We start from the raw sequence: 26,149 nt of genomic DNA, 5'->3' as shown, positions 1-26,149 counted from the left end.
GATAGAGAATTGGGGGGGCGGGGAGAACATTTACTGGGAGAATTTTACAGGTCAGGCACTTTATACACATGCTCAATTAAAGCTCATAACAATCTGGTGAGGTAGTGGGTTTTAGCTCATTTTATAGATGAAGAAAATGAGGCTCATTGACATTACACACCCTGCCTAACTTTATACAGACAGTAGGTTGTGGAACTAGAAATCAGATCAGGTCTATTTAAATCACTCTTAGCTAAGAACATACCCTAATGGCCAGAAAGAAGTATTTTAATTTATAAAATCATAGTGCAATAGAAAGCACTCCATCCTGGTCCCTTGTGTCTTTCTTCCTCCCCCCTTTGTGATATCTAAGTAACAAGGGTTCTAGCTTGATATCATATTTAAGAAGTAGAATGATGTAATGGACAAAACCAAGCCTTAGAGATGGACAGATTTGGGTTTACTGGGGGAAATGTGCTGTTTTTAGGTGCCCAGTATAGGTTTACATTCATTTGATTAAAACATTTTAATTTCCATGAAGAATTACTTTCCCCTCATTGTTTAGAATCTGCTGGGTTGGTTAATCAAGGTGGCCTCACCTTCTCCAGCTAAGACCTGGTCATGAGACCAAGCTAGGCCAGTTGGACTGACGCTAGCTCATCCTAAACTTGACAGCTGAGGTTGTTGTTCACAATAGCATTGATGCTCTGTTAAGTTGCTTCTGCTGCCTCACCCCTCAGAAGCCCCTTGTCCTTTCTTGCCCATTTTTTGTGAGCCACCTGTTATCCTTGCAGTAAATTTCTTCTTTTTGCTTACTTACATTGCAAATATTACATTTGCTTACATTAAAAAATTACAAAACTTTTTACCTTTATACAGGTTTGATCCTGGCTTTAAAACTTACTAGCTATATAATGTTTTGCAAATTATTCAGTCTATCTGAGCATTCAATCTATCTGCATCTACCTTCAACCACTGTTTCAAAGATAGGAGAAAATGGGTCCAGCAGAGTGCCTGACAAATGGGCAGTCTCAGTAACTAGTAACTTTCCTGCAGTCTTTCTTAGAACTTTACAGAGTGCCTCAAAATTTATCAGAGGGGGGCACCTGGGTAGTTAAGTTGGTTGAGCATCTGCCTTCAGCTCAGGTCATGATCTCAGGGTCAAGCTCCCTGCTCAGTGGGGAGTCTGCTTCTCCCTCTCCTTCTACCCCTCTCTCTGCTCATGCTCTCTCTCAAATAAATAAATAAAATCATAAAAAAACTATTAGAGGGCCATAGCAAAATATTTTAAGGTGGAAAACATTTAAAGCAGATTGAGGATAGTTTCAATACTACATCCTCAGAGTTTCTGCTTGCTTCTGCCTTCCTTCCTCTCTGAAGGTGGGTTTCATATCAGAAGGTGGTAGTGGTGACTGAGAGAGCTAGGGCTTGCCTGCATGATCTATGGGCTCCAAAAATTACTCTACAGAAGCAAAGATTGGACAATTAAAAAAAAAAAACACATTACTTTTTGGCTGATATGGGATTCCCCAAAAAGCTAGATCTGAAATCTTTGAGGCTCTCCCTTGACAGGTAATATTTGCTCTCAGGTTTGAGTTATAGCTGAAGATAAAGCCAATGTCTGAAAACCACAGGGGCATCATTACACAATCCTTCTTGGTAGTTGCCTACTGCCACCAAACCACTGGTATAAAGTGGACTCACATCAGCACTCACGTTCTTCCCAACCTCTAACACCTAATTATCTGAGTCACACGTTTAGCCAAATTGCAAAAGGTATAAGAAATTATTTCATTACAGTATTATTAATTGGCAGCTATAAAAGTACGTGTGAGTGGGCAAATTATAGATATAAAGCATGGTCTCTGAGCCTAGATCTGCCCAGTTAAAAATCATGTTATTTCTTTTTTTTTTATTGTTCTTATTTATGTCTGATCTTTCCTCTCTTTAAACCAGTTGTTGTTTTTAATCTTTTTTTTTTTTGAGGGCATAAAACTCTTCGAGAACATGATGAAAGCTATGAATCCTTTCCCTACAAAACTGCACATGAACATAAAATTTTGCTTACCCCAGGTGAAAAACTCCCGCTATAAGCTGAGAACTTTCTAGTTTGTGGAGGAAACAAGCTAGGCACAATTTCTGAATTAAGACAAAGTAGCTTCTCTTGGGCTTTCCTAAGGCCCTGCACTGGATGTTTTCTTTTTCCTGGTTCCTAACAGTTAGAAATTATTTGAATTAGACTTTCTTCAATCAGCTTGGTTTTCAGGGGATGGGGCTGGCCAAGAGAAACAGCCCTCTTGGTAATACAGTCCTGCTGAAGCATTCAAATGGGGTTGTCCTGCCCAAGCATTCAAATGGGTTGTCCTGCCCTTGCTTTCATCATTATCCTTTTGTGGTTTTTTCCTCCTCCTTCCATTCCAGAAGATGGGCACTGTACATATCTGCATGCACACACATGTTCACGGCATAAACACTCAGGACGACTACAAAGACAGACATTTTTATATAACATACACAAGAAAGAACTGTCCCCACTCTGTCAACAAGACAAAGCAAGTTGTCTTCCTCTCCTTCCACATATAAGCTTGCTGTTGTTTTTGGTGTGACCTCTTTCCACCTTAATGGCTGTCTTTGAACGTTGATCTTTAATTTTTCTCTGAATGAAATGGAAGAAAGGGGTGCCTGGGTGGCTCAGTCGGTTGAGTGTCTGCCTTCAGCCCGGGTCATGATCCCGGGGTCCTGGGATCGAGCCCCGCATCGGGCTCTCTGCTTAGTGGGGGGTCTGGTTCTCCCTCTGCTCCTCACCCCACTCGTGCTCTCTCTCTCATAAATAAATAAAATCTTTAAAAAAATAAAAAATATTAAAAAAAGAAAAGGAAGAAAGAGGGTCTTTGGCCCTAATCCTCAATGTATGGTTCTAGTTCCACAGCTAGGATGGGTCCTCTGGTAAAGTTTCAATGGTCACAAACCTCCAATCCCATTTTCTGAGCCATTCCTCACACTGCAACCATTATTTGACTTTACTAAGGACCTATTAGTCCTGTGTCAGGGGGTACAAAGATAAGAGTCTCTGCTTTAATAGAGCATGCAGTCTACTGTTAGAGAGGGGGTTTTTTTTGCAAAAAAATGTATATACTTACAGTGTACAACTTAATATTTTGATATATGTATACATTGTGAAATGATTACAATCAAAGTATTTAACACATCCATCACCTCCCATTGTTACCATTGTGTGTGTGTGTGTGTGTGTGTGTGTGTGTATGGGTGTGGTGAGAACACTTGGGAACTACTCTCTTACTAGTTTTCAAGTATAAAACATATTATTACTAATTATAGTCACCATGCAGGACATTAGATCTCCAGAACTTACTCATCTTATAACTGAAAGTTTGTATCCTTGGATCAATGTCTCCCCATTTCCCTCACCCCACAGCCTCTGGTAACCACCATTCTACTAAAGGAAATATTTTTTAAAAGACCAGTTGAGGGGCACCTGGGTGGCTCAGTGGGTTAAGCCTCTGCCTTCGGCTGATCCCAGGGTCCTGGAATGTAGCCCAAGTTGGGCTCTCTGCTCGGCGGGGTGTCTGCTTCTTCCTCTCCCTCTGCCTGCTGCTTCCCCTGCCTGTGCATGCTCTCTTTCAAATAAATTAATAAAATCTTATAAAAAAAAAAGACCAGTTGATTGTGTCACTTTTCAGATCAAAAACCTTCAGAGGCTCTCTGATGGCTACAACATAATCAGAGTCCTTAGCATGGAAGTCTAGGTCCACTATGAATTTACCTCAATCTACCTTTTCAGCCTCATCCCCCGCTCTCTCCCTTCATGCACTATCTGCCCAGACACACTGAACTTTGGTACAAAACAACTAGTACAGAACTCTAATGCTTCTTTCCTCATGTGGTTTTCTTACATTGCTCACGTGAATCCTAATCCCAGTGCTACATAATTGGTGCTCAAATATTTGTCAAATCAACTGAATGAATGAATACAATAGTGGAGAAGAAGCAGTTTAAAGATTAAAACTAATAGAAATGTAGGATAAAACTCACAACATTATAAATTGAGCACTGGAATTAAACTCAGGACTATCGGGTTTTTATTTGGAATTTACAGAGCAGAATAGGATTGAGTTTCTCTGCCAACACACATTGTACATTGCAGTATCATCAGAGAAGGAAATGATATCATCATGAAACAAGGTATGGTTAGATTTAAATACAAATTCATCTTATATTCAACTAGTTAGAAACAAAGCAAAAGCTACACTAAAGACAAAGAGCTAGTGTTTGATAGGCACAGAAATAAATTGTTGTTGTTAATTTCGTAAGTATGAAGCATCTGGCACTTTAACAGCCCTTGAAACGGAGCAAAATGTAATCCCCAGGAGCACTAACAAGGTTTCCGAGAGGCCCAGGAGGATCTCAGAGTGGAGCTCTGAAAAGAGTCTCCATCCTTCTCATGCACTGCCCACTGCTCTCACCTCTTTCAGCTCACCTCCCTCTTCAAGCCTCAAGCGCTGGTGTTGCCATGGCAGCCTTTTCTTTGCTTCTGTCCAGCCCCCACCCTTCTTCCAGTAATCCAATCACCACCTATAAATCCTTTCGCTGGCATCCGGGGTCTCTTAGGCAACAATGTGTGGTCTCTTGATTGGTCAAGAGATTCGGGAGGGCTGGCTCCAAAATTCGGCACACGGATAATTTAAAAAAGCCCGAGCGCCAAGAGGGTGGAAGGGGCTGCAATCTCCCAATATAACGCTGGGAGAAAGATGTGTCCAATCCTAACACAAGCAGCGCTGACAGGCACTCAAGACATATTTGTGTTCCAACTGAGGGCATCCTACTGAGCATGCCCAATTATAGTTCTCTGGTCATTCCGGGGCTCCGAAATGTAAACTCCACTTTTCCGGGTTTTAAGAGTGGCCAACAGGTAAAACGGGGTAGGAGGAAAAAGAACACGCCGCTGGTTCAATGGAAGAATAGCACCTGCAACCGGAAGTGGAAGGACGTGGGAAAATTGCCCAACACACAAACTCACAAATGATTCAACATGAATTTCAACGGGAATTCAGGCTGACTGACAGATACACCAGGGAACCAGCAGATGGCATGGCTTAATAAGAATAACTACAAATTTGGAAAATTTTACAGTCCGGTCTAATTTAATTAAATTTCTTGAGCACCCGCCATGTAATAAGGGGCAGAGTGAGAACACAAGAATAAAAAAGATCTAATGAGAAAGACTGGAAAATGCAGTGTGTAAGTAACAAATATAAGGCCCACATTGATAACTGTTGTGATAGAACTATAAACACGTGCTGGAGAACAACCAAAAATTCAAAATTCCAGACGGAGCTACTTCGGTAAATACAAAGCAGTTCCTATGGGCAGCAGGTAACAACAAAAAGACAAAACAAAACCCCCCCAAACCTTCACTATCTTATGCTTCCTAAAGTAGGTAAGAATATGCTCTCGTCCAACTTAAACAAATGTAAACCTATGTTTGTATTGTTTCATAGTTTTGAAATAGGCAGCATTTGTATATCTCCAACTTGAAATAGAAGAGTGAAGCTCATAGAGATTGTTGCTTCCCTTGAGTTAACAAAGGATCTGTAAGTGGCCAAACTGAAATTAGAACCTAGGTTGTCTGAATTTCAGCCTAGTGGTTTTTCCACATGATCAGGTTGTATGTAAATGAATAAACAAAGCCTTTGGTGGGGGGTAGGGGTCTGGGGGAGGCAGTCGACGCAATACTAAATTACCATGTACAGTATTACCAGTTAACATTTATGGTTTCAAAACGGGTTCATCCAGAAAGAGACCAGTTTTAACAACATGCTATGTCTCTCTGTGAAGTTCCCACTCATTAAAAACTTTCTATTGGTGGTTACAACATGGAATGAAAGAGAGATGGGATAAAAGAAACCATTTCACTTTATCCCTGTTGAATTTGCATAATTTTATACCTGAAAATAAGCTCCCTGTCGACTGTCCTCTCAACCAGCACCCTCTGGGCATCTGCTTATCCAGCACCTCATCTGTCTAACTGCAGATGCTCCCTTCCCCTCTGACCTCAATGACATCAGTCAGGCTATGTTCATAGTGAACACACCAGCTCAATGTCTGAAATACTTCAACATTACTTCAAACATAAAGATAAATTTAGAGACTACATTAAGAAACACCCTTGTATCCCCACCAAAAATTTTAAAAATATTAAAATTGTTGCTTCATGTGTGTGATTAACAGTCAGAAGCCCCTTTTGTATACTTTACAGATCTGATTCCCCTCTCTGCCTGTCTAGAGGCAACCACTATCTATGAAATTGGTGTGTAGCCTACTTGTCCATTTTTTTATGCTTTTTACATGTAAGCATAAACAATATGGCTAGATGTTTTTAAAGAGATACAATAATTTACGTATCTTGTAGTTCGCTTTTTTCAATGTTATATTTTTGAGATTTAACCATGTTGATACATGCAGTGATAATTTCTACATCACTCCCACCTTCCCATTAGGGGTTGATATGTCCTATGCCTGACAGTTTTCACGGGATGGTGTGTAAATTGCATAAAAATACATTAGCTGCACGTCTTCAGAGGTTCTGCAGGTACAAAGGATCTGGAAATACATGAAGCAAGCACACACAGATTTTCACATACACAATTTGCCTCCTCACTCACCCTCAGAAAAGGCAGTGTTGGCTCAACAGGACATACTGACTTGCTTAGAATCAGCTGAAGGATCAGTATTACTTAAAAAAAAAAAAACAACTATTACTGCACAAATATTTACTAAGAAAATTGAAATGTCACTTCAGATCTCATTTATTATGCTTTTCCCCATAGCTCACCATCTGATGTTAAACTATATTTATGACTGTCTAAGCTCAATACTCATTATTTATTTATTTAACACTTGAGTGCCTTTTAAAAATTGTGGTAAAATACACTTCACATAAAATTTACCATTTTAACCATTGTTTAAGTGTACAGTTGAGTAGTGGCAAGTACCTTCACATTGTTGTGCAACAGGATCAATATTACTTTAAGACCCATGTGCTATCAACAGAACAAAATGATGCCTGTGACGTCTAGCTTGCAAAGGGAGGAAAAGGAAGCGAAAGGTAGGTAAAACAGCATAGTAAAAAGGAGAGCCTTAGCTTTGAATGAATCCGGACTCCTATTAAAACTCTGAAACAAATAATGCAATATATGTTAAGGAAAACAAAACAAAAAAAAGAAGATAGCAGGAGGGGAAGAATGAAGGGGGGGAAATCGGAGGGGGAGAAGAACCATGAGAGACGATGGACTCTGAAAAACAAACTGAGGGTTCTAGAGGGGAGGGGGGTGGGAGGATGGGTTAGCCTGGTGATGGGTATTGAGGAGGGCACGTTCTGCATGGAGCACTGGGTGTTATGCACAAACAATGAATCATGGAACACTACATCTAAAACTAATGATGTAATGTATGGGGATTAACACAACAATAAAAAATTAAAAAAGAAAAAAGAAAAAAAAAGCTGCGTGACTCTGGGTAAGTCATTTAACCTTTCTGAGCGTTCTTTTCCTCGTCTGAAAAATGAGAGATTGGGTTTAGATGATCTTTAAGAACTCTTTCAGCTCTGAAATGATTTATGTAGAAGAGAAGGGAAACATTTTCTACGGAGAAAAAGATGGGGGAATGCTACCAATAACCACAAGCTCCACCTGTGCACTAAGGTGTTGGCCACGCGGATATGAACTGTTCCCAGGCAGCTATCCAGTCTGCTCTGTTGTTTAAGCGTGAAGCTCCGCAACAGGCCAGATGCTTCCTCCTATCTGCACCCAGTGCCACCCTCAACATCTGTAACCTTACTCTTGACAACTCCAATTCCCGGGGGTCCCTAGGTCAGCACACTCGTTCTCAGAACAGGTTTTGGCGGTCTTGCAGTAACAGCATCCCGGGCTTGGGTGATGAGAGTCGCCGCGCTTTCTCAGCAGGGCAGGGAGGGCTTTTGCAAAGAGGACTGGGTGCATTTAAGAAAAACGTTTCCAGAGTTCGAAAGCCCTCCGCCGGAGCAGGACAGTGCAAGGCGTCACCCGAAGCACGAGGTAGAGAACAACCCAGCCCAGAGAGCAGGTACCTCTCAGCGGGGCTCAAAATGGGAGCGTTCGGTCGAGTGTGCGCAGCGCGCCTGCGTCGTGCGTGCGCGCGCGGGCGCGCTCGCTCCCCGGGCCGCGCGCCCCGGCGCTCCCGAAAGCTCGCGTTCGCTCCGAGGCGGCGCGCGCTGTTGGTCCTCGCTGGCTCCGTTTACCTGAGAGACCCGCGGCCGCCCCGGGCCGGCGCTGCAGCCCCCTTGGAGCCCGGCCCCGAGGTGTGAGGTGAGCGACGAGACGTGCGGCTCCCCGTCCGGCTTAGCTGGAAAAGGGCGCGGGCAGTGTGGGGAATGAGGAGGTGCCGCCGCGGCTGCCCGCTGCTCTGCCTAACCCTGTGCTGAGGAGCCACCAGCAGCTCCGGCACCTCCTCCTCAGGGATCGTTATTCTCGTCGCGGCCAAAACAAAAGCCTTCGGCGCCAGGCTGTGGCGGGGTGTCGGAGGGGCTCGTCGGGACCCACGGCGGGCCGAAGGGGTGCGGAGGAGCCGAGTTTGGGGTGCGGGCTGAGGTGGGCAAATGCTCGGGAGATTATTAACCCTCTGCATCCTAAGCTCGCGCTGGGCAACCTGTGCGAGTGTGGACCACCGCTCCCTCTCCGCCACCCCCGGCCCAAACCCTAGGCGGAGGAGGGTGTCTGGGATGGGCGCCCACTCCGTGGGTCGGCGCCGCGGGGGCGCGTGGCGCTCCTCGCTCGCGGGAGCGTGGGTGGAGGACGCGGTGGCAGCGGCGGCGGCCGGGGGGAGGACAATGCATCTAGGGCTCCGGCGCCCCGGGCGCTTGGGGCCGGCCCGAGACCCACGTTAGAATTGCCCCTTGCCTAGATGTTGTTTTAGCATTTGGCCGACCTCTTATTTCCAACGCCTAAAAGTTGTCCCCTCCATCCCATCAGTTTCCAAAGTCCGCACTCCCTCCCAAATGCTTCCCCCAGCTGCCCTCTTTTATGCTAATGTGTATTTGCCGTGACGGTACTGCTGGGTAATTAATAGATGGCCTCTCAAATAAAGGTGCTGTAAAAACATTTCAAGACATTTTAACATCTTCCCAGAAGCTCGTTAAATCTCAGGAGTCTTGGAGTTAGGTGCCTCCTTGTAGGAGAAAGAGGGCTTTTTTTTTCTTTTCTTTTCTTTTTTTTTTTTTAGAACAAAAGCGCATGCCATTAATTTAGGTATGGGATAGATTTGAAGTTGAAAAATATCTACCCAATAAAGGAGGTCCAATTTTTTGTCCAGAATTAAAATGAAATTTTGAATTTTGGTTCCTTTCTGAATTTGGGCAGATGCAGCATCAGAGCAGACCAACAGCTATAAAAATGACTGCTGTATAAAAATATCCAAACAAAATCTTATTTTATAATAGTTTTGATAGACTGTAACGTTTATTTGCGGGAATTGGGTTACTTTGCAAAGCCAATACCGCAAGAGCAAGGAAACAAAGACCTGAATGACATGAGGGATGTTACCTCCCTCTTCAACCTTCTTTTAGTCTTCAGTGGTGTGCTGACAGTCTAAGGAATAGATAAATCCTTAGTTCTGTTATTAAGAAGCAAGATAATGCTTCCCATCCATACTTTCAAGCAAATCAATACTATCTTTTTCCTCCAGGAAAAAAAAAGGGGGAGGGGGGCATTTACATGAACTACCAAGCCACAGCATAAGGGTAAAAAGATTCAGAGTTAGGGAAAGTAGGAAAGAGGCGTGAAAGCTTAATGGGTGGGCTTGAAGGGATGGAGTTAAAGATAAAATATAATTAAGATGCAGCCCTTCTCTTACCCTCTTGCCTTTTATTTAGTGAAATGTTCCTCCTCTACCCACCAAATGTTTTGAAACTATCAGGAGAATAAGTAAATAATAAAATCTACCATCCTGCCTTCTCTTTCCTACTTTTTTTTTTTTTTTAAATCTCATCCACTTACTAATATTCTCTACCTCTACACTTCTCCTAAATCTATAACAGTGTCCCATTAATAGTAGAAGAAATGACTGTTGGGCTCTTTCATTCTTTTCCCCATCTTAGCTACTATATTTTTTTGAGCTTTATTTTGTGCTTTGAACATTTAGGTAGATTTTTCTTGGGAGTTCCACGATTGAGGTATTTGAAGTAGGGAAGGTTGAGAGGAATTTAATAAAGTGCACATTCTTCCTTTGTATAGTACAGTGTGGAAGGCTTTGTCATTGGGGAAGGAGAAAGGAGTTTTTCAATCATAATAAGTCCTCTGTTTCCCACTTCAGGAAAAACTCTCTACCCATCTTAAATTTCATATTAGTTTGTTAGTAAGACTATAAGATTGTATACTCAAAAGTAATTCTGAGCATATTAGTTTGTTGATGTTAGGCTTCTGTTGACTTTATTTTCTTTAGGAAATGTGTTAGGAAACAGTTCTTACATCTTTACCTTTCACAGAGGAGAGTGATGTTGGCCTCATGTTTTATTTATTTATTTTTTAACTCCTAAAACTCTAGAACTGTGGCTGCTTAAACCTGTAGCTGCTCACGAAAAGAGCAATAATGCAAATAAAAAGAATGATTTGGAAAATGTCTGTTGAAGAAATTATTCAATATAGATTTGAGGAAAGAGTAACAACTCTTTACTGGCTAGGAAGGAGTTTTAACTGATGATTGCATCAAATGCTTTTCACTTCATTATCCTGAGAACTATTGACACTTTTGGTGGATCCAAGGGATGAAGTATATAACTAGGCTACTGGGGGCGCCTGGGTGGCTCAGTTGGTTGGGCGGCTGCTTTCGGCTCGGGTCGTGGTCCCAGGGTCCTGGGATCGAGCCCCGCATCGGGCCCCCTGCTTGGTGGGGAGCCTGCTTCTCCCTCTCCCTCTGTCTGCCGCTCTGCCTACTTGTGCTCTCTCTCTATTTCTGTTAAATAAATAAATAAAAATCTTAAAAAAAAAAAAATAACTAGGCTAGTGAGCTTAAAAAAAAAAAAGTCCTGGTTTCTAAATTTTATCTCACTGAAAATTTTATAGTCAAAGCATACAAACCCTGCTAAGGGAAAAAGTTGGGCTTGATTTTAGGGGGTTTTCTGATGAGTAGATCTTAATTGGAAGGGGAAACTGGGCTGGGATTTCAATCTTTTTTTTTTTTTTTAGTTCAGAATCTGGCCATCTTTTAACTTTCCATTTTGTTTTTTTGAAGATTTTATTTTGTAAAGTAATCCCGACACCCAGCTTGGGGCTTTAACTCACAACTCCAAAATTAAGAGTCATGTGCTCCACCCACTGAGCCAGCAAGATGCCCCATTAACTTTCCATTTTTCTTTTCAGGTTAGTTTTAAAAGATCTTCTGCTTTCTTTAGTCTTAAAAGTAGTTTTTAATTTGTAAAATGGACTGGATTTTGATCCAGTCGTTGATGCCTATCATTCATTTTAATTTTGAACATAGATGTGTTTGTTTTTCCTGTTTGGTTTTTTTAAGCCCTATCATCACTCAGCACATTGGATGGTTAGGTTATTTGTGGAAATAGGTAGATGCCCAGATGGACTTTAAAAATTAGAGAGATGAAATAGAGCAGAAAAGAGATCCTCATTCAGAGATTAATAGGAATCTAAGCCCTATGAATTAAATATGAAGCTATATAAACTTAGCAACCAGGAAACAAAATTTTGAGAATGAATTCATTTTTTAAATAATAAGATGTGGAAAACAAAAGGCCAGAGGACACGTGAATTTTAGGAAAAGTAAAGTAATACTTAGCACAGTGAATATGCTCTGAGTGTATATTTTGTTTCTCTTACAATACAGTAATTTCCCTTAGAGGAGAAACTTCGTTATTTAGAGGTAGTCATTGTTAATCCTTGCAGTGCATTCTTGGAAAACTGAAAGAAGACAAAGAATATCGCCCCTGTTCCGACTGTAGCCACTGTGTGTGAGGCAGCCTTCGGATAGTATTTCTGAATGGGAGATGCAAAATGTTGTTTATATTTATAAGGTGTCAAGAAAATTAAATCTAAACCGAGAATAATGAAATGGATCATTTTCTGTACAAAAAGTATGAATTGGAATAGAATTACTGAACCTAATCTTTTGCAGGACCCTCTTCACAGCCCTCAGGACCTACTTTGTCAGTATTTCTTCAGGATTCAGCCTGCTTTCCTCTTCACAGTTGCCACCTCCTGCTTTTCCCACCTAAGTTCTTTGGGTCTGGTTTCGCAGCCAGCCTGGAAAGACAGTCTTCCAAAATTGAATCTCCTACCCCTTTATTGCTGTTGTTCGGGACAAATACTCAGCTTATTTTATTTTAAGGGCTTTTACAATTTAACTGGTAATTAGGGAGTATCAGATTCCTGATATTACACATTTATAAAAATTAGATGTCCTTTTGTTTTCTGATGGAATGATAATCAGGCAACTTAATCAGTTTTCCATGTATCTTACATTGCTCTGTGGAGAAGTGAGTGTGCCTCTCTTCCCACAGGTAGGACGTGAACAGCTGTTGCCATATCACTCACTTTTTGATGGCCCCTGGCCCCTGAAGCTGTTTGCTCCAGTTATGTTCACTCAGCAGGTCCCTTTATTTATTTGAGATACGGCAGATTCCGATAATAAACAATATCAGTAAGAATGCCAAAATGACTGTTAACCTTTGTTTAATGAGTTGCTATATTTTGGCAGGACCTCTTTGGGTGCAGGATTTCTCTATTTCCTGCAGGTCTGGAACTTCAACTTACAGCTTTTCCATAGATGACCCTACCTTAGGAAAAATGACTTTTGCTACCCACACAATCCTGTTTAGAAGTGGTATCTCATGTTATTGAAGAGCGATTTGGAATATCTATCAAAAGTTCTTTTAAACTGTGCCTACCATTTGATTCAGCTGATCGGTGATCTGATTTTTTTCAATACTGAAAACCAGTTTTTACTCAAACTAAATTGATCATCACTTTTTTCCTTTTCTTACTGTCTGCAGTAGGGCATTAGACTGTCCCTTGGCTTGTTGCTTAATTAGCAGCCAATAAATCAGTGATTCAACTAGTATTTATTCTTGTTAGCTAGTCCGCACACATTGGGAGGTTTAGCAGAGTTAATTATTCCATACACAGAATAATGTACCGTAGGTTCTTTTATAAAATCTCAGAGCATTTGTAATATATTTAAGCAATTGAAATAGTTTTATTCTGTGCATATATTTTTTGACAGAAATGGGATATGTATGCTGTTTAGAAAATTGTTTTAATTTTATTTTTTACTTACTATATTGTTACGTCTTACCATGTCAGTAAATAGAGATCTTGCTCATCATTTTTAGTGACTATATAATATTCCACCATGTGGTTGTACCATAGTTTTTTTTTTTTTTAATGAATCCCTTATTGGTAGACTTTTCAGTTATTTCTAGTTTTTTATTTTATAAACAATGTTACTCTCACATATTTTGGTTATGCATCGTGTGTACTTGTGTGCTTACTTAGAATAAATTATAGATTTGTTGCATCAAATTATGCACATTTTAAGGGCTTTTGAGGTAAGTAGCCGTTTTTAAAATACCAAGCGGTTTACAGTAGTATTTCTAATTGTTGGAATGTTGAAAATGTGCTTTTTTCTGCATCCTCTCCCATACTGTGTTCTTTCATTGTTATTTCTGCCTGTCTGATTGGCAAAAATGTTCTCTCATATTTGCATTTTTTTTTATTAGTAAAGTCGAATATCTTCGTGTGTTTGTTGGTTATTTGTCATTCATTCATAAATTTATGTCCTTTTCCCATTTTCCTATTAAAGTGTTATTCTTTATCTGCTTTTATTTTTTAAATTTGTTTTAGGTATTACTTTTGCTAAGCATAAAATTATATTTAAATATACCTGTACTCTTTTTTTTTTTTTAAGAATTTATTTATTTATTTGACAGAGAGAGAGACAGCGAGAGAGGGAACACAAGCAGGGGGAGTGGGAGAGGGAGAAGCAGGCTTCCTGCAGAGCAGGGAGCCCGATGTGGGGCTCAATCCCAGGACCCTGGGACCATGACCTGAGCCGAAGGCAGATGCTTAACCGACTGAGCCACCCAGGCGCCCCTATACCTGTACTCTTTTAAATTACTCTATTTTAGGGTAGAATTTCTCAAAATGTGACTTATGGACCATTTGTAACAGTACCTGAGGTGACTGTTAGAATGTAGTTCATTCTCCAGAGATTCAGATTTCTAGACTTCTAAGGGGAACCATGAATCTACTACACATTAAAATTAGAGAACCTCTTATTTGGAGGAAATATAAATTGTTTTAATATTTTTACTGCCTTATTTTCTTTTTGTCTTACTGAATTCACTTTTTATTTCAATAATCATAAACTACAGTCTTAAAATATTAAGATTTTCATCCTACTCCAGCCTAACAATAGATTTTACAGTGTTTTGATATATGGTAATTTGGGTGTTGTATTACATAAAGGAAACTTTTATAAGACAGTGGGAAGCTTCACTTGTACATGAGGCAAAAGGAATAATTTAGAGGAAATCAGGTAAAATAAAGTAGGTAGAAGTATAAGGGGGTGTCCTCTAGTTTTAAAAATCCAATGAGGTATTTCTCATTCCTTCTTTTATATGGTAGTCTTCCTTGAACCCACAAATTTGAAACACCTGTTTGAAAAATTAGTTTAGGGGCACCTGGGTAGATCAGACCATTAAGCATCTGCCTTCGGCTCAGGTCATGATCTCAGGGTCCTGGGATCAAACCCTGCATTGGGCTCCCTGCTCAGCAGAGAGCCTGCTTCTCCCTCTTCCACTCCCCCTGCTTGTGCACTCTCTCTCTCTGTCAAATAAATAAATAAAATCTTTAAAAAAATTAGTCTAAATGAAATTTGAAAAATTCTTTAGTCTAAATGAAATTTGAAAAATTATTGGTATTACTATGTATATATTCAAAAAAGGAGCAATGTTCTCTTTAGTTTTTTGTTTTTTTGGTTTTTTTTAGTTGCAAGCAGATGAACATGCTGCATAAGCAGTAAACTACAAAGACTAAACTTACATGGATATTTTAATACTGTGACCAAATAAAGCTTTCAGTAGTTATTTGACACATATTTAATGATATGCATAATTGTTACTGTGTTGCACATAATTAAGCTTAAATATAAACGACTGTGTTTACTACCAGTTTTCTATAGCCAGACCTCACATTTCTGGGGCCAGCTTGAAGGAGGAAAAAAATATGGCAGGCCAGAAAGCTGTCGCAAAGATCTCTGACTTAGAGATTTTGCATAGAGAGAATAGTCATTTGGGGCAGGGATTGCTCATAACTTTAGTATTCCTAATTTGTAGTATTCCTAATTCATAGACTTTCCTTTTCCCTTCCACCACTCAATACCATGTACTAGAGGAAGAAATTAGAAAGATTCAGCCACTGCTTTATTTTCTCCAAATAATTTTTTCTACTTATAACTAAAGCTTGGGATGCAGAGGTCCCAGGCATTGATAGTGAACAAAGAACAGTTTCTTTCCCTGCTTCAGTGAAACCAGTCCAGGTCTCAAGGTCTGAGCCATCATGGGCTTTAGTATTTAAGTTGTCCTATTAACTTGGGTCTCTGAGAGTTTCTGAAGCTGAACTCATGTTTTTTGAACATAGGCTGTCCACAGCAAACACAAAAATAACCAATGTATGTAAAACAAAATGAAATTAAATTTAACATCGTTATTAAGCCAAATGAAAGTATGATAGCTTAGTAAATGCTTTTTCCTTCCAGACCTACCTTTCGTTCTGCCCACACCCTCTCAGCCCCAAATAAGATATGTATTCTTGCCCCTGGAAAAGTAGGGGCAAGTCAAAAGAATCTAAAGCTTAGTGGAAACTGTACTGGGAATCATTCCTATTCCTGCTGTGATTTTTTTCTTTTTTAGGGATTTTTTAATTCTCTGCAGCCTGGCTGTGCAATGAAACATTTGTTAGTCAAATATTTCTACATCTATGATACTGTTTTTGCACTATCTAAAAAGATGATGTAATGTTGGAAAAATTTCTTGGTAGTGCTTTTAGAACCTTCTATCTGCCAATTCAGTATTGGTTGATGGAGATAGCCCTTATATAACTAATTTAGTAATAAAATTACCTACTGTTTGATGCTGCTTTACCATTTTATAAAGTACTTTTACATATATTATCTCATAATTCACTCAGATAGCATCCTTGTAAGAGAGAGTATTTTCAGGAGGAAAAATTCTGAGTTCAGAGAAGTTAAATGATATGTTTACACTTACACAACTAATAAGGGACTTGAATTCATATCTTTCAATTTATTTATATTTCACTGTTTTCACAGATACCTTTTGCCAAGTCAATTAATGTAAAAATGCACTATTAATGATTAAAACACATATAAATTATAAATTCAATAGTTTTGGTTATAAATATGGCAGATATTTAAAGATTTTATTTATTTATTTGTCTAGGTATGGCAGATATTTAAATTTAGGACAACAGCATAAGAACTTTTCAAAATGGATCAGTTATATCTTGTGACAAATGAAAACTGCCATTCTAGATAAGAAATTAAGCCATATGTTATATAAACAATTGAAGGAAGAAAATTTGCCTTTAAATTCTGGTTAAGGATTGTTTTAGTATATCTGTAGCATAAATGATAAAGTCGAAAAACTATACTATGTCTCTGAAATACCCATGTATTTTATCTATGAGGTCAGTATGATATCTCTCATCAAAGATTGTTTTCTTTATTTCTCTTTCTCATAGTTCGTTGTTGGTGTACGGAAACACAACTGATTTTTGTATATTGTTTTGTATCCTGCAACTTTACGGAACTCATCAAAGACTTTAGTATCAAGTCTACAATATTTTGAGAGGAAATTACTGATATCTCCCATTAAAAAAAGTACTTTTCAGATATTTCAGTCAAAGGAAGAAATAGCTCTTCTCCTAAGATGGAATCTGTTGTTTGGGAATGTGGTTGATCAACTTGATATGTTGGCCAAATGTGCCCTATGTAATAAAATGAAACGAAGAGACAAGATGATGTCATTTTCCCGTATTGTGAAACCAAAAACAAATGCCTTTTGTGAGACCAAGCTAACAAACCTCTGACGGTGCAAAGAGTATTTAACTGTTTGAAGAACTTAACAGTAAGATATAGAAGAAATACTTTCAAGCTGAGACCTGCAGGTGTATAAAGATCTAAAATACATATTGAGTAGGCCTGATCATCCAAATCTCATTCAGATCCAGGAAGGATGGCTATGAGTTGGATCGTCTTCTACTTTTGGCCCTTGACTATGTTTGTGGGACATATAGGTGGGCACAGTTTGTTTTCTTGTGAACCCATTACCTTGAGGATGTGCCAAGATTTGCCTTATAATACTACCTTCATGCCTAATCTTCTGAATCACTATGACCAACAGACAGCAGCTTTAGCAATGGAGGTAAGACTTGATCTATTATTTGACATATCTTAGACGATGATTCTTATATTGTCTTATTAACTAATCTAATGAATGTGTCTGATAAAAAAAAACAGAAGAATGTTATTTTTAACTATATCTTGTACATTAAGAAGTTATATATTTAGGTTCAAGCTCTAATAGATTGAAGAATTGATGTTTGGGGAGTGTTACTCTTGACCTATTTTTAGATATGCTTTTATAAAGAAATATGAAACACTTGGAACATGGGAGATAATAGCCATTCAGAAGTTTAAAATTGTCCACGTTATGATATGATTCCATTTTTTCTGTTTGGCTGTTAATAAAACCTCAGATAAAGAGTAGAATATAATAATAGTCACAGTTCAGTCCTTAAGTATTGAAGGTAATGTGATCTTGTAAAATAAGTTCTTTGTTCAGCCTATAGGCTGGTGGTTTATGATATTTGAATTTTCTTCAAATTTTTAAAAATTTTTCTGGTTTTACCATCCCATCAATTTAAGAATTATAACTCCTGATGAACAAAAAGGTTTGGTTGTATAAATTATCTGTTCTTGACCTCTCCAAATTTTATGAAAATGTGTTGCCTTACTTGAATTTTTCTAATGGTAATTCTTCAGGTAACTTTTTAATGATTTTACTTTAGAAACTATGACAAATTAATGAATATAGTTAACAATAGGTTTAAATAAGTATGCATTCATTTCTATAAGGGTTTTAGAATTCTGAACAAGGATAATATGTTTACCAGATAGGAACTAGGAGGCAGCAGTGGTGGCAATAGGGAGCATAGGCTTTGGAGTTACACAAACCTAGGTTTGAATTCTAGCTCTACCATTTTCTAGCTTTATTACTTTGAGTAAATTATGTGAGCTTTCTTACCATAGTTTCTTTGCTTGTAAAGTGGAGCTAATAATAATTATACAGAGAATGTTTTGTATTTTAGTCTGTAATCTATTGTTATAGTGCTTTCAGTACATTGAAGCCTACATGTTTTGGAAAGCTTCATTTTATGGTAAAACCCAAAAACTCATTACTTCCAACCAGACTACATAAATTTGTCTAGGAAAATTTGTAGGAAGATTATTATTTATAGATTTTGAAATGTGGAGGGCATCTTATGTATTACAAATATATGAAAATATTACAGAGATTGAACAAAACATTTTCTGTTCTTCTGACTATATAAGGTCTAATGGTAAAGAGAGACTTGGTATAGACTATCAGATTAGGTTATGAAAGTGGATATTGGTTTAATACATGAATTTGGTTCTGGACATAGTAGTCCTTACTGTGTATTAAACCCATCAATTCTCCTATAAAAAAATTGGAGTAGGAATACCTTTGTTTTTAGTATCATTAAGTCAGTATAACTGCTTTAAAAAGCAAATAGGGTACTAAGATGCAAGTCATCAAGATATTTGAACTGATTTGGGTTCGACTTTTGTCTCTGCTTTGTAGTAGCTTTGGACTCTGAACAAGTCACTTAACAAGTCCCTTAGCCTTGGTTTCTTCATTTGTGAAAAGGCAGTAAATAACAAAAAACCTCGAAGGGCTGTTAGGGTTAAACTTATAAAGTAGCTAGCAAAGTGTATGGCACACAGTAGGTTAACTTCAAATGTTAATTCTATTCCAAATATCATTTCTAAATGATCCTAAAGAGAAAGCACTAGAAGGATAATGTATTTGTTCCAAGTGACCTTGCATTCCAGGTGTAGGCTCTTTGGACATTCATAATAATGGCATAGTAAGCTATCACTGCCCTCTTCCCAGAGTTGCCTATGCAGTCTAGATATTTTATTGGCAATAAGGTTGCTTCTGTTTAAATTCCACACATTCTGGGGAGAGCACCAAAGTGGGCAATATCTTCTAAGAGAAAGCTCTAGTTCTTTGAAGTAAATAATGTTGCAGATAGTTGTTTGTTGCATGGTTGTCATATCAAGACACTAACACCACTGACAGAATTGTCAGACAGTTTGAGAGTGTAAAGTTTCTGTAATAGCAAAGGGCATGGAAACTCAGCAGTTTCCACCCTTCCAGAAGGAAGTAAGGATTCTTGGGTTCTTACAAGGGCTCGAATCTGCTGATGATACCCTCTATCTCTGATCTTAGAATGTATCTGTCAGCTTTTACCAGGAGCAAGTAATTGGAGCAATTGAAGCACATTTTTGAGTGTTCACTGTGGGACAGGGTGAATTGAAAGATAATTTCTTAGGGCTAGCATCTTTCTGCTGGCCCGTATTTCAAGTCTGCCTTGGGTTCACTCCTGTACTGATTTGGTGAATCATAATGAGTGCCTGTAATAGAATAGTATATGGCAGTGAGCTAGGATACCACAGATGAGAGAAAGTACAGAATCTGGGTTATTTCAAATATGATTGTTTACAGTCAGTTTGCTGTTCTTTCATTGTAGGTATAAGATTCTTTGTACTTTCATTGAAATTGGGACATGTTTAGGGGTGCCTGGGTGGCTCAGTCGTTAAGCGTCTGCCTTCGGCTCAGGTCATGATCCCAGGATCCTGGGATCGAGCCCCGCATCGGGCTCCCTGCTCGGCGGGAAGCCTGCTTCTCCCTCTCCCTCTCCCACTCCCCCTGCTTGTGTTCCTGCTCTCACACTCTCTCTGTCAAATAAATAAATAAAATCTTTAAAAAAAAAAAAAAAAAAAAAAAAGAAATTGGGACATGTTTAAATAAATGGGGTAATGTAAGTGTCAAGTCATTAAGTTGGAAAGAAAAGATCTTTGCTAATATGTTTATTATTTCTCTATCTGTCCCTTCTAAAATGTAGTCATCTATACACAAACACACAACTAAATTTTTATGAGTTCTTAACTTGGTATCTTTTCCCCTATCAGTGGCTTTTGATCGAAAAAAAGATTTCTCATTCCTGAGTTTCCTAAACCATTTTGAGCTGTCCAAATTGCTAAGTAAATTTTTGGGAGCTGTCCAGCATGGACAACAAATTGTCAACAAATTGTTAGTAACTATCTTTACCAACCACACATTATTAGGTATTTGTGACTGCAGTAGTAATGAAAGAGATCTGAACAGCCTTTCCCCCTATACTGGATAATTAAATACAGTTGAATAGGAAGCAGACAGTTTAGTGAAAAAAGCATTGAAATGGGGATAGGAAATTTGTATTTTGCCGCTAACTAGTTTTGTAACTTCTTTATGTTGGTTTCTTCTAGGAAGTAAATTTTTGTCCCTATCCATTTTATAAGGTTGTTAAGATCAAATGATGTGGAATGCCTGGGTGGCTCAGTTGGTTAAGCGTCTGCTTTCAGCTCAGGTCATGACCCCAGAGTCCTGGGATCAAGCCCCACATTGGGCTCCCTGCTCAGCAGGGAGCCTGCTTCTCCCTCTCCCTCTGCCTGCCACTCCCCCTGCTTGTGCTCTCTCTCTCTGACAAATAAATAAATCTTTTAAAAAAAGGTCAAATGATGTAAATGGTATGTAAATTTAAAAACTTTGAAAAATTAAAGTGCTGTGTGTATGCAAAGCAGTAGTCCTTGTTGCCTATCACCCTGTTTAACTTCAGTTAGTGTGTGGAACAAGCATTCATCTCTTTATGATGATGATCACTTGTCTACTCTTTTTTTTTTTTTTTTAAGAACGAGAGAGAGGGAGCCCACATACTCGAGTCGGAGTCGGATGTGGGGGTGGGCAGAGAGAGAGAGAGAGAATCTTAAGCAGGCTCCATGCCCAGTGTAGTGCCTGATGCAGGGCCCGATGCCATTACCCTGAGATCATGACCTGAGCCGAAATCAGGAGTCACTTAACTGACCACCAAGATGCCCCTACTCTTTTTTTTTTTTAAGAAACTAGACTGCTATAGGAGAATCAGAGGAAAAAACTCTTGGGATTGTTTGTGTTTGCCTCCATTTCTTGTTTTCTTTTGTCATCCTCATTAAAGATTTTCTGTAGCATGGAAAGCTGGCAGCGGGATACATCCTTCAGGGAACACAGAACCTAAAAGCTCAATTTCCTGGTATCTTTTATGATTCATTAAGAACAGAGCACGTTTGAACCAGTCTTCATGTTATCCAAACTCAAACTGTAACTTAAAAAAAACCCCACCTTTTTATTATAGATAATTTCAGTTTTATAGAACTATAAGAGTATAATGGACACCATATACCCATTACCTATCATCCAGCTTCAAAAATTATCAACTCACAGCTCGTTTTGTTTCATTTATGACTGTACATCCAACTGGGTTACTTTGAAGCAAATCTCAAACACCATAGTTTCATCTATAAATATTTCTGTATATATCTCTTAAAAAGTAAGAACTGTTTCAAAATGTCTAAGTATCATCTTTATCACTTCCTCCATACCATCAACTCTCCAGTTAATTCAAATTACTCTGATCATTTCATAGTATTTTTATAGTTGGCTTTTCTAATCAGGATTCATCTATTGCATTGAACTGATATATCTCTTAAGTTTCTTTTAATATATAATTTCTCCTTCCCTTTCTTCTCTCCTTTTTCTCTTGTAATATGTTTGCTTTGTAGTTTCCCATAATCTGTTTTGCTGATTGCATCCCTGTGGTTTTGTTTACCATGTTCCTCTGTCTCCTTTTTTGATTTTTTTTAAAGAAAACTTCATAGGCACATAATATCTGGTTGTCACTCTTTATAATTTTGGCATCCATTCATGATCATCTGCTAGATTGATAATATCATTAATGTTTGGCAAAATTCTGCATTCTTCATTTCTTAGCTGGAATGCTTTTATAAACAGAAATTTCCTCTTATTGACTGTTGGGCTACAAAGTTACTCTCATTTACAGTTTATATAAGAAAGACAGGATAAGTACTTGATCATTCTCCTGTATTTATTAGTTTTTAAGATAATGAGTTGATTCTCAAGCATCCTTCAAAGGTGACCAATGAAGTCTTTTTTTTTTTCCCCCCAAAGTATCATTATAAACTCATGGATTTAACATATTTGATGTGTTTCAATCCATTGCAGTTATTATTCTTCCTACTGGGGCTCTAACTGTACTGTCTTTGGTAGTAGGAGCCTCTTCAAGGTAGCTCCTGGTTTTTGACACTACCCTAGTAGTCTGTCATAGCTTCCTTGCTTTCTGGTATGATCCAAAGAAACTGTTTCCTTAAAATTCTGCCTCAGGGGCGCCTGAGTGGCTCAGTCGTTAAGCTTCTGTCTTTGGCTCAGGTCATGAACTCAGGGTCCTGGGATTGAGCCCTACATCGGGCTCCCTGCTCCGCGGGAAGCCTGCTTCTCCCTCTCCCACTCCCCCTGCTTGTGTTCCCTCTCTCGCTGTCTCTCTCTCTGTCAAATAAATAAATAAAATCTTAAAAAAAAAAAAAAAAGTTTTAAAAGAAAAAAAGAATTCTGCCTCAAACTTTGAATCAGATTTCTTTAGAGAGCACTGGTTCTGTTTAGTTGGAAATGATATTTAGAGACCACTATCTGAGTGCTAAGCCTATTGATACTACGTTAATCATTTTTAGGCCTATTTGTGGGCAAAGCTAGGAAACGCTTTTTTTTTAAAAGAAAGTACATCATGAGTTTATACTGATACTTTCAATTCAAATAATATTGCAGAGTTTTTATTTAACATATTAAAATCTTGTTTCTCTTTTTTCTTATACTAAAGCTTTGTATACATATACATTATATAATTTAAGAATAATAACGTTATTACTAACAATATGATTACTGAAAGCAGTTTGATTTTTTTTGTACTTCTTTTTGTCCTTAGGGATATAACTCACCAAGGACATACAGTCAAATTACTGTATTTTATTTTATTTTATTTTATTTTTTTAAGATTTTTATTTATTTATTTGACAGAGAGATAGCGAGAGCAGGAACACAAGCAGGGGGAGTGGGAGAGGGAGAAGCAGGCTTCTCGCTGATCCGGGAGCTTGGTATGGGGCTCCATCCCAGAACCCTGGGATCATGACCTGAGCCGAAAGCAGACGCTTAACGACTGAGCCATCCAGACACCCCCAAATTACTGTATTTTAAAGTTAAATACTTCTTTGTGTGGTTAAACTCAATACACATTTAGATTCATATGTTTCATTTTTTGAAGAATGATTTTAAAAAATTTTTTTGGTTTAACTTTCTTTTTTCTAACTAATTGTGTTTTAAATTTTTGTAGACAGAGAAGTCTAGTTTCTGGCCCTTGCCCTTCTACCTTGTTCTTTCCTTCCTCTTAAACATAGTCATTTAAAGTTTTTTGTTTATTCTTCCATTAAAGAGTTGTAAATATAACATAAAATTTATATAAAATGTTTATGTAATATCTGTCCATGTATATTCTTTCACCTTTCTTTGATATAGCATCATACTATGTTTTTTCTATCTTTTTTCATTTAACAGTATATCATGGATATTCTATAATAGTATTTATAGATATTGCTCATTAAAAATTTTTTTTAGAAAAATTTTTTAGAAATTTCTTTTAGAAATGGAAATTTTTAGAATACAGACTTCACCGTTCCAACCCTTTTAGGTGTATAGTTCAATGGCATTAAGTATATTCATCTTGTTATGCAATCATCACCACTATTCATCTCTAGCACTTTTAATCTAACAAAACTGAAACTCTGTACCAAGTAAACAGTAACTCCCCATTCTCCCCTTCTCCAAGCCCCTGGCAACCACCATTTTTCTTTCTCTCTGAATTTAACTACTCTTGGTACCTAATATAAGAGGAATCATACAATATTTGTCCTTTTATGACTGGCTTATTTCACTTAACATAATGTCTTCAAGGGTTATCCACGTAGCATATGCCAGAATTTCCTTCCTGTTTAAAGCCAAATAATATTCCATTGTATGTGTATACCACACTTTGTTTATCCACTCGTCCATCAAACACCTGATTTGCTTTTACCTTTTGGCTATTATGAATAATGCTGCTATGAACATGGGTGTAAAATACCTGTTTGAGTCCCTGCTTTCAATTTTTGGGGATATATGTACCCAGAAGTGGAATTGCTGGGACATATGATAATTCTATGTTTAATTTTTTGAGGAACCACCATACTGTTTTCCATAGCAGCTGCTCCATTTTACATTCCCATCAACAGTGCCACAAACATTCCAATTTCGCCACATCCTTGTCAACGCTTGTTATTTTCTGGTTTTGTTTTTCTTTTTTTTTTTTTTAATAGTCATCCTAGTGGGTGTTAAGTTGCCCTCATTTTTTTATCCAATTACTATTGATGGACATTTGGGTTGTTTTCAGTCTTTTTCTTTTGAAATCAAGGCTTGTCCTTATTCATCTTTGTATGCCCAACACCCAACACAGTGCCTCACACATAGAAACTGCTAAATAAACTGCTAAAAAATAAAATGTTTGAATTAATTAACAAACTTTATAAACTACGTCCCTTAAGAGATAATAGTAGTCTTGGTCATGTTTATATTATACCTGAGCACTTAATCTCCTTCGGTTGTAAATAGAAGTGTGCTTGATGGGGATGGTAATCCCAATACCAAAGGTACCATGTAACTATGAACACTAGTATTTTACTTTGCCTTTTGAGGGGTGGGGAGTAGCTAATCAAAGTGACTCAGAGCTTTGGGCATCATGTGTGTTTGTACTTATAAGTGGTGTAATTAAGCAAAAGAACAGAGCAACCCATCTTTCCCATTTCTAGGGCTTTAATGTTCTTTCTGCCTTAAATATTCTCTTGATCTTTGTCAAAATTCTAATGGTTATACTTGATACATTATTAAATAGGAAAAAAAAGGAGTGGATAACATTATTTATGGTATCACCCTGTTTTTGTTAAAAAATGTGTATGTGTGTGTTTATGCAGAGTAAGTGATCTGGAAGGATTTTCACCAAGGCCAACAGTGGTTTTCCTGAATTAGCACAATTTATGTTTTCTGTGTCTTATTTAATGTTTGTATTTTTTTTATTTTTCTGTAAGAAACACATGCCTTTAAAATAGTAAAATTAGTGCAGAAACTTTATTTTTAATAATCCCAACCTTTCTTTTTTGTTTAGTTCTCAGTTACAGTGCCCAGGAGTTAGTATTTATTAAATATATTTTGATTCAATGACTGAAACACAAGGAAGAACCTGGTAAATGCCACAAAAAAAGGCATAAAGTGCTAAGGGGATTCAAAAGAGAGAAGGATCTTCTACTAAAGGGATCAGTTGTAGACAGTATTTGAATGGGTCTTGAAAGATTTTTTTTGTCTTTTGTAAGAGAATAGTGTAATATACTCCTATGTAGTAGTAATTATTCACATTTTGTGCGTAGGCTTTTTAGAAAATGAAATTTGATTGCAATTCATGGTTTATATCGTCAGAATACATGCATTATCAGATTTACTTCCCTTACTGTCTTTTGTTTGGGTTTACTATTAATAAGGTGGTTTTCCTGAAGCAAACAACCATCTAGTGAAGTAGCTTGAGAAGTCTATTGTGTGATAGGGAAACCAGTCAGGAATTAAGAATCTTCTAAATTGAAAAATGTACATACAAGCAGTGGAGAATTAATAGCATTTAGTTATTTCTGACTTTAAGGGAAAAAAAGCTTTAAATTTTTTCTTTGATTTTCTTGTGTGAAAAATCACTTTAAAGGAATACCTTTAAAATACTTATTTGCAATTAAATTATGAAGTGTGGTAGAATTTTGTTTGTAAGGTTTTATCTTTTGAGAGAGA

At 37.9% G+C, this 26,149-nt stretch overlaps 2 protein-coding genes across 14 annotated transcripts in view; one reads left to right on the top strand and one right to left on the bottom strand.

Annotated features, from left to right (window-relative positions):
• Positions 1-8,135, bottom strand: part of FBXO16 (F-box protein 16) — an 82,432-nt gene extending 74,297 nt beyond the window's left edge. For 11 of the 13 annotated variants that reach the window (XM_078069474.1, XM_036100855.2, XM_036100859.2 and 8 more), the window contains exon 1: positions 4,464-4,596. The gene's annotated coding sequence lies outside the window, so the exon portion shown is untranslated. Of the gene's footprint in view, positions 1-4,463; positions 4,597-6,662; positions 6,734-7,836 lie in introns of those variants that run through there. The other 2 variants (XM_078069472.1, XM_078069473.1) reach the window with 2 other exon arrangements.
• Positions 8,136-8,192: 57 nt separating this feature from the next.
• The window catches only part of FZD3 (frizzled class receptor 3), a 40,083-nt gene continuing 22,126 nt past the window's right edge, over positions 8,193-26,149 (top strand). Inside the window, exons 1-2 of the mRNA XM_078068252.1 lie at positions 8,193-8,342; positions 16,803-17,485. Of these exons, the coding sequence (XP_077924378.1) occupies positions 17,297-17,485 (189 nt within the window). The 5' untranslated portion in view covers positions 8,193-8,342; positions 16,803-17,296. The remainder of the gene's footprint in view (positions 8,343-16,802; positions 17,486-26,149) is intronic.

This window comes from Halichoerus grypus, chromosome 3 (assembly GCF_964656455.1).
Source record: "Halichoerus grypus chromosome 3, mHalGry1.hap1.1, whole genome shotgun sequence".
NCBI lineage: Eukaryota > Metazoa > Chordata > Mammalia > Carnivora > Phocidae > Halichoerus > Halichoerus grypus.
Note: the sequence above shows the minus strand (reverse complement) of the source record. Positions and strands in the feature narration are given on the sequence as shown.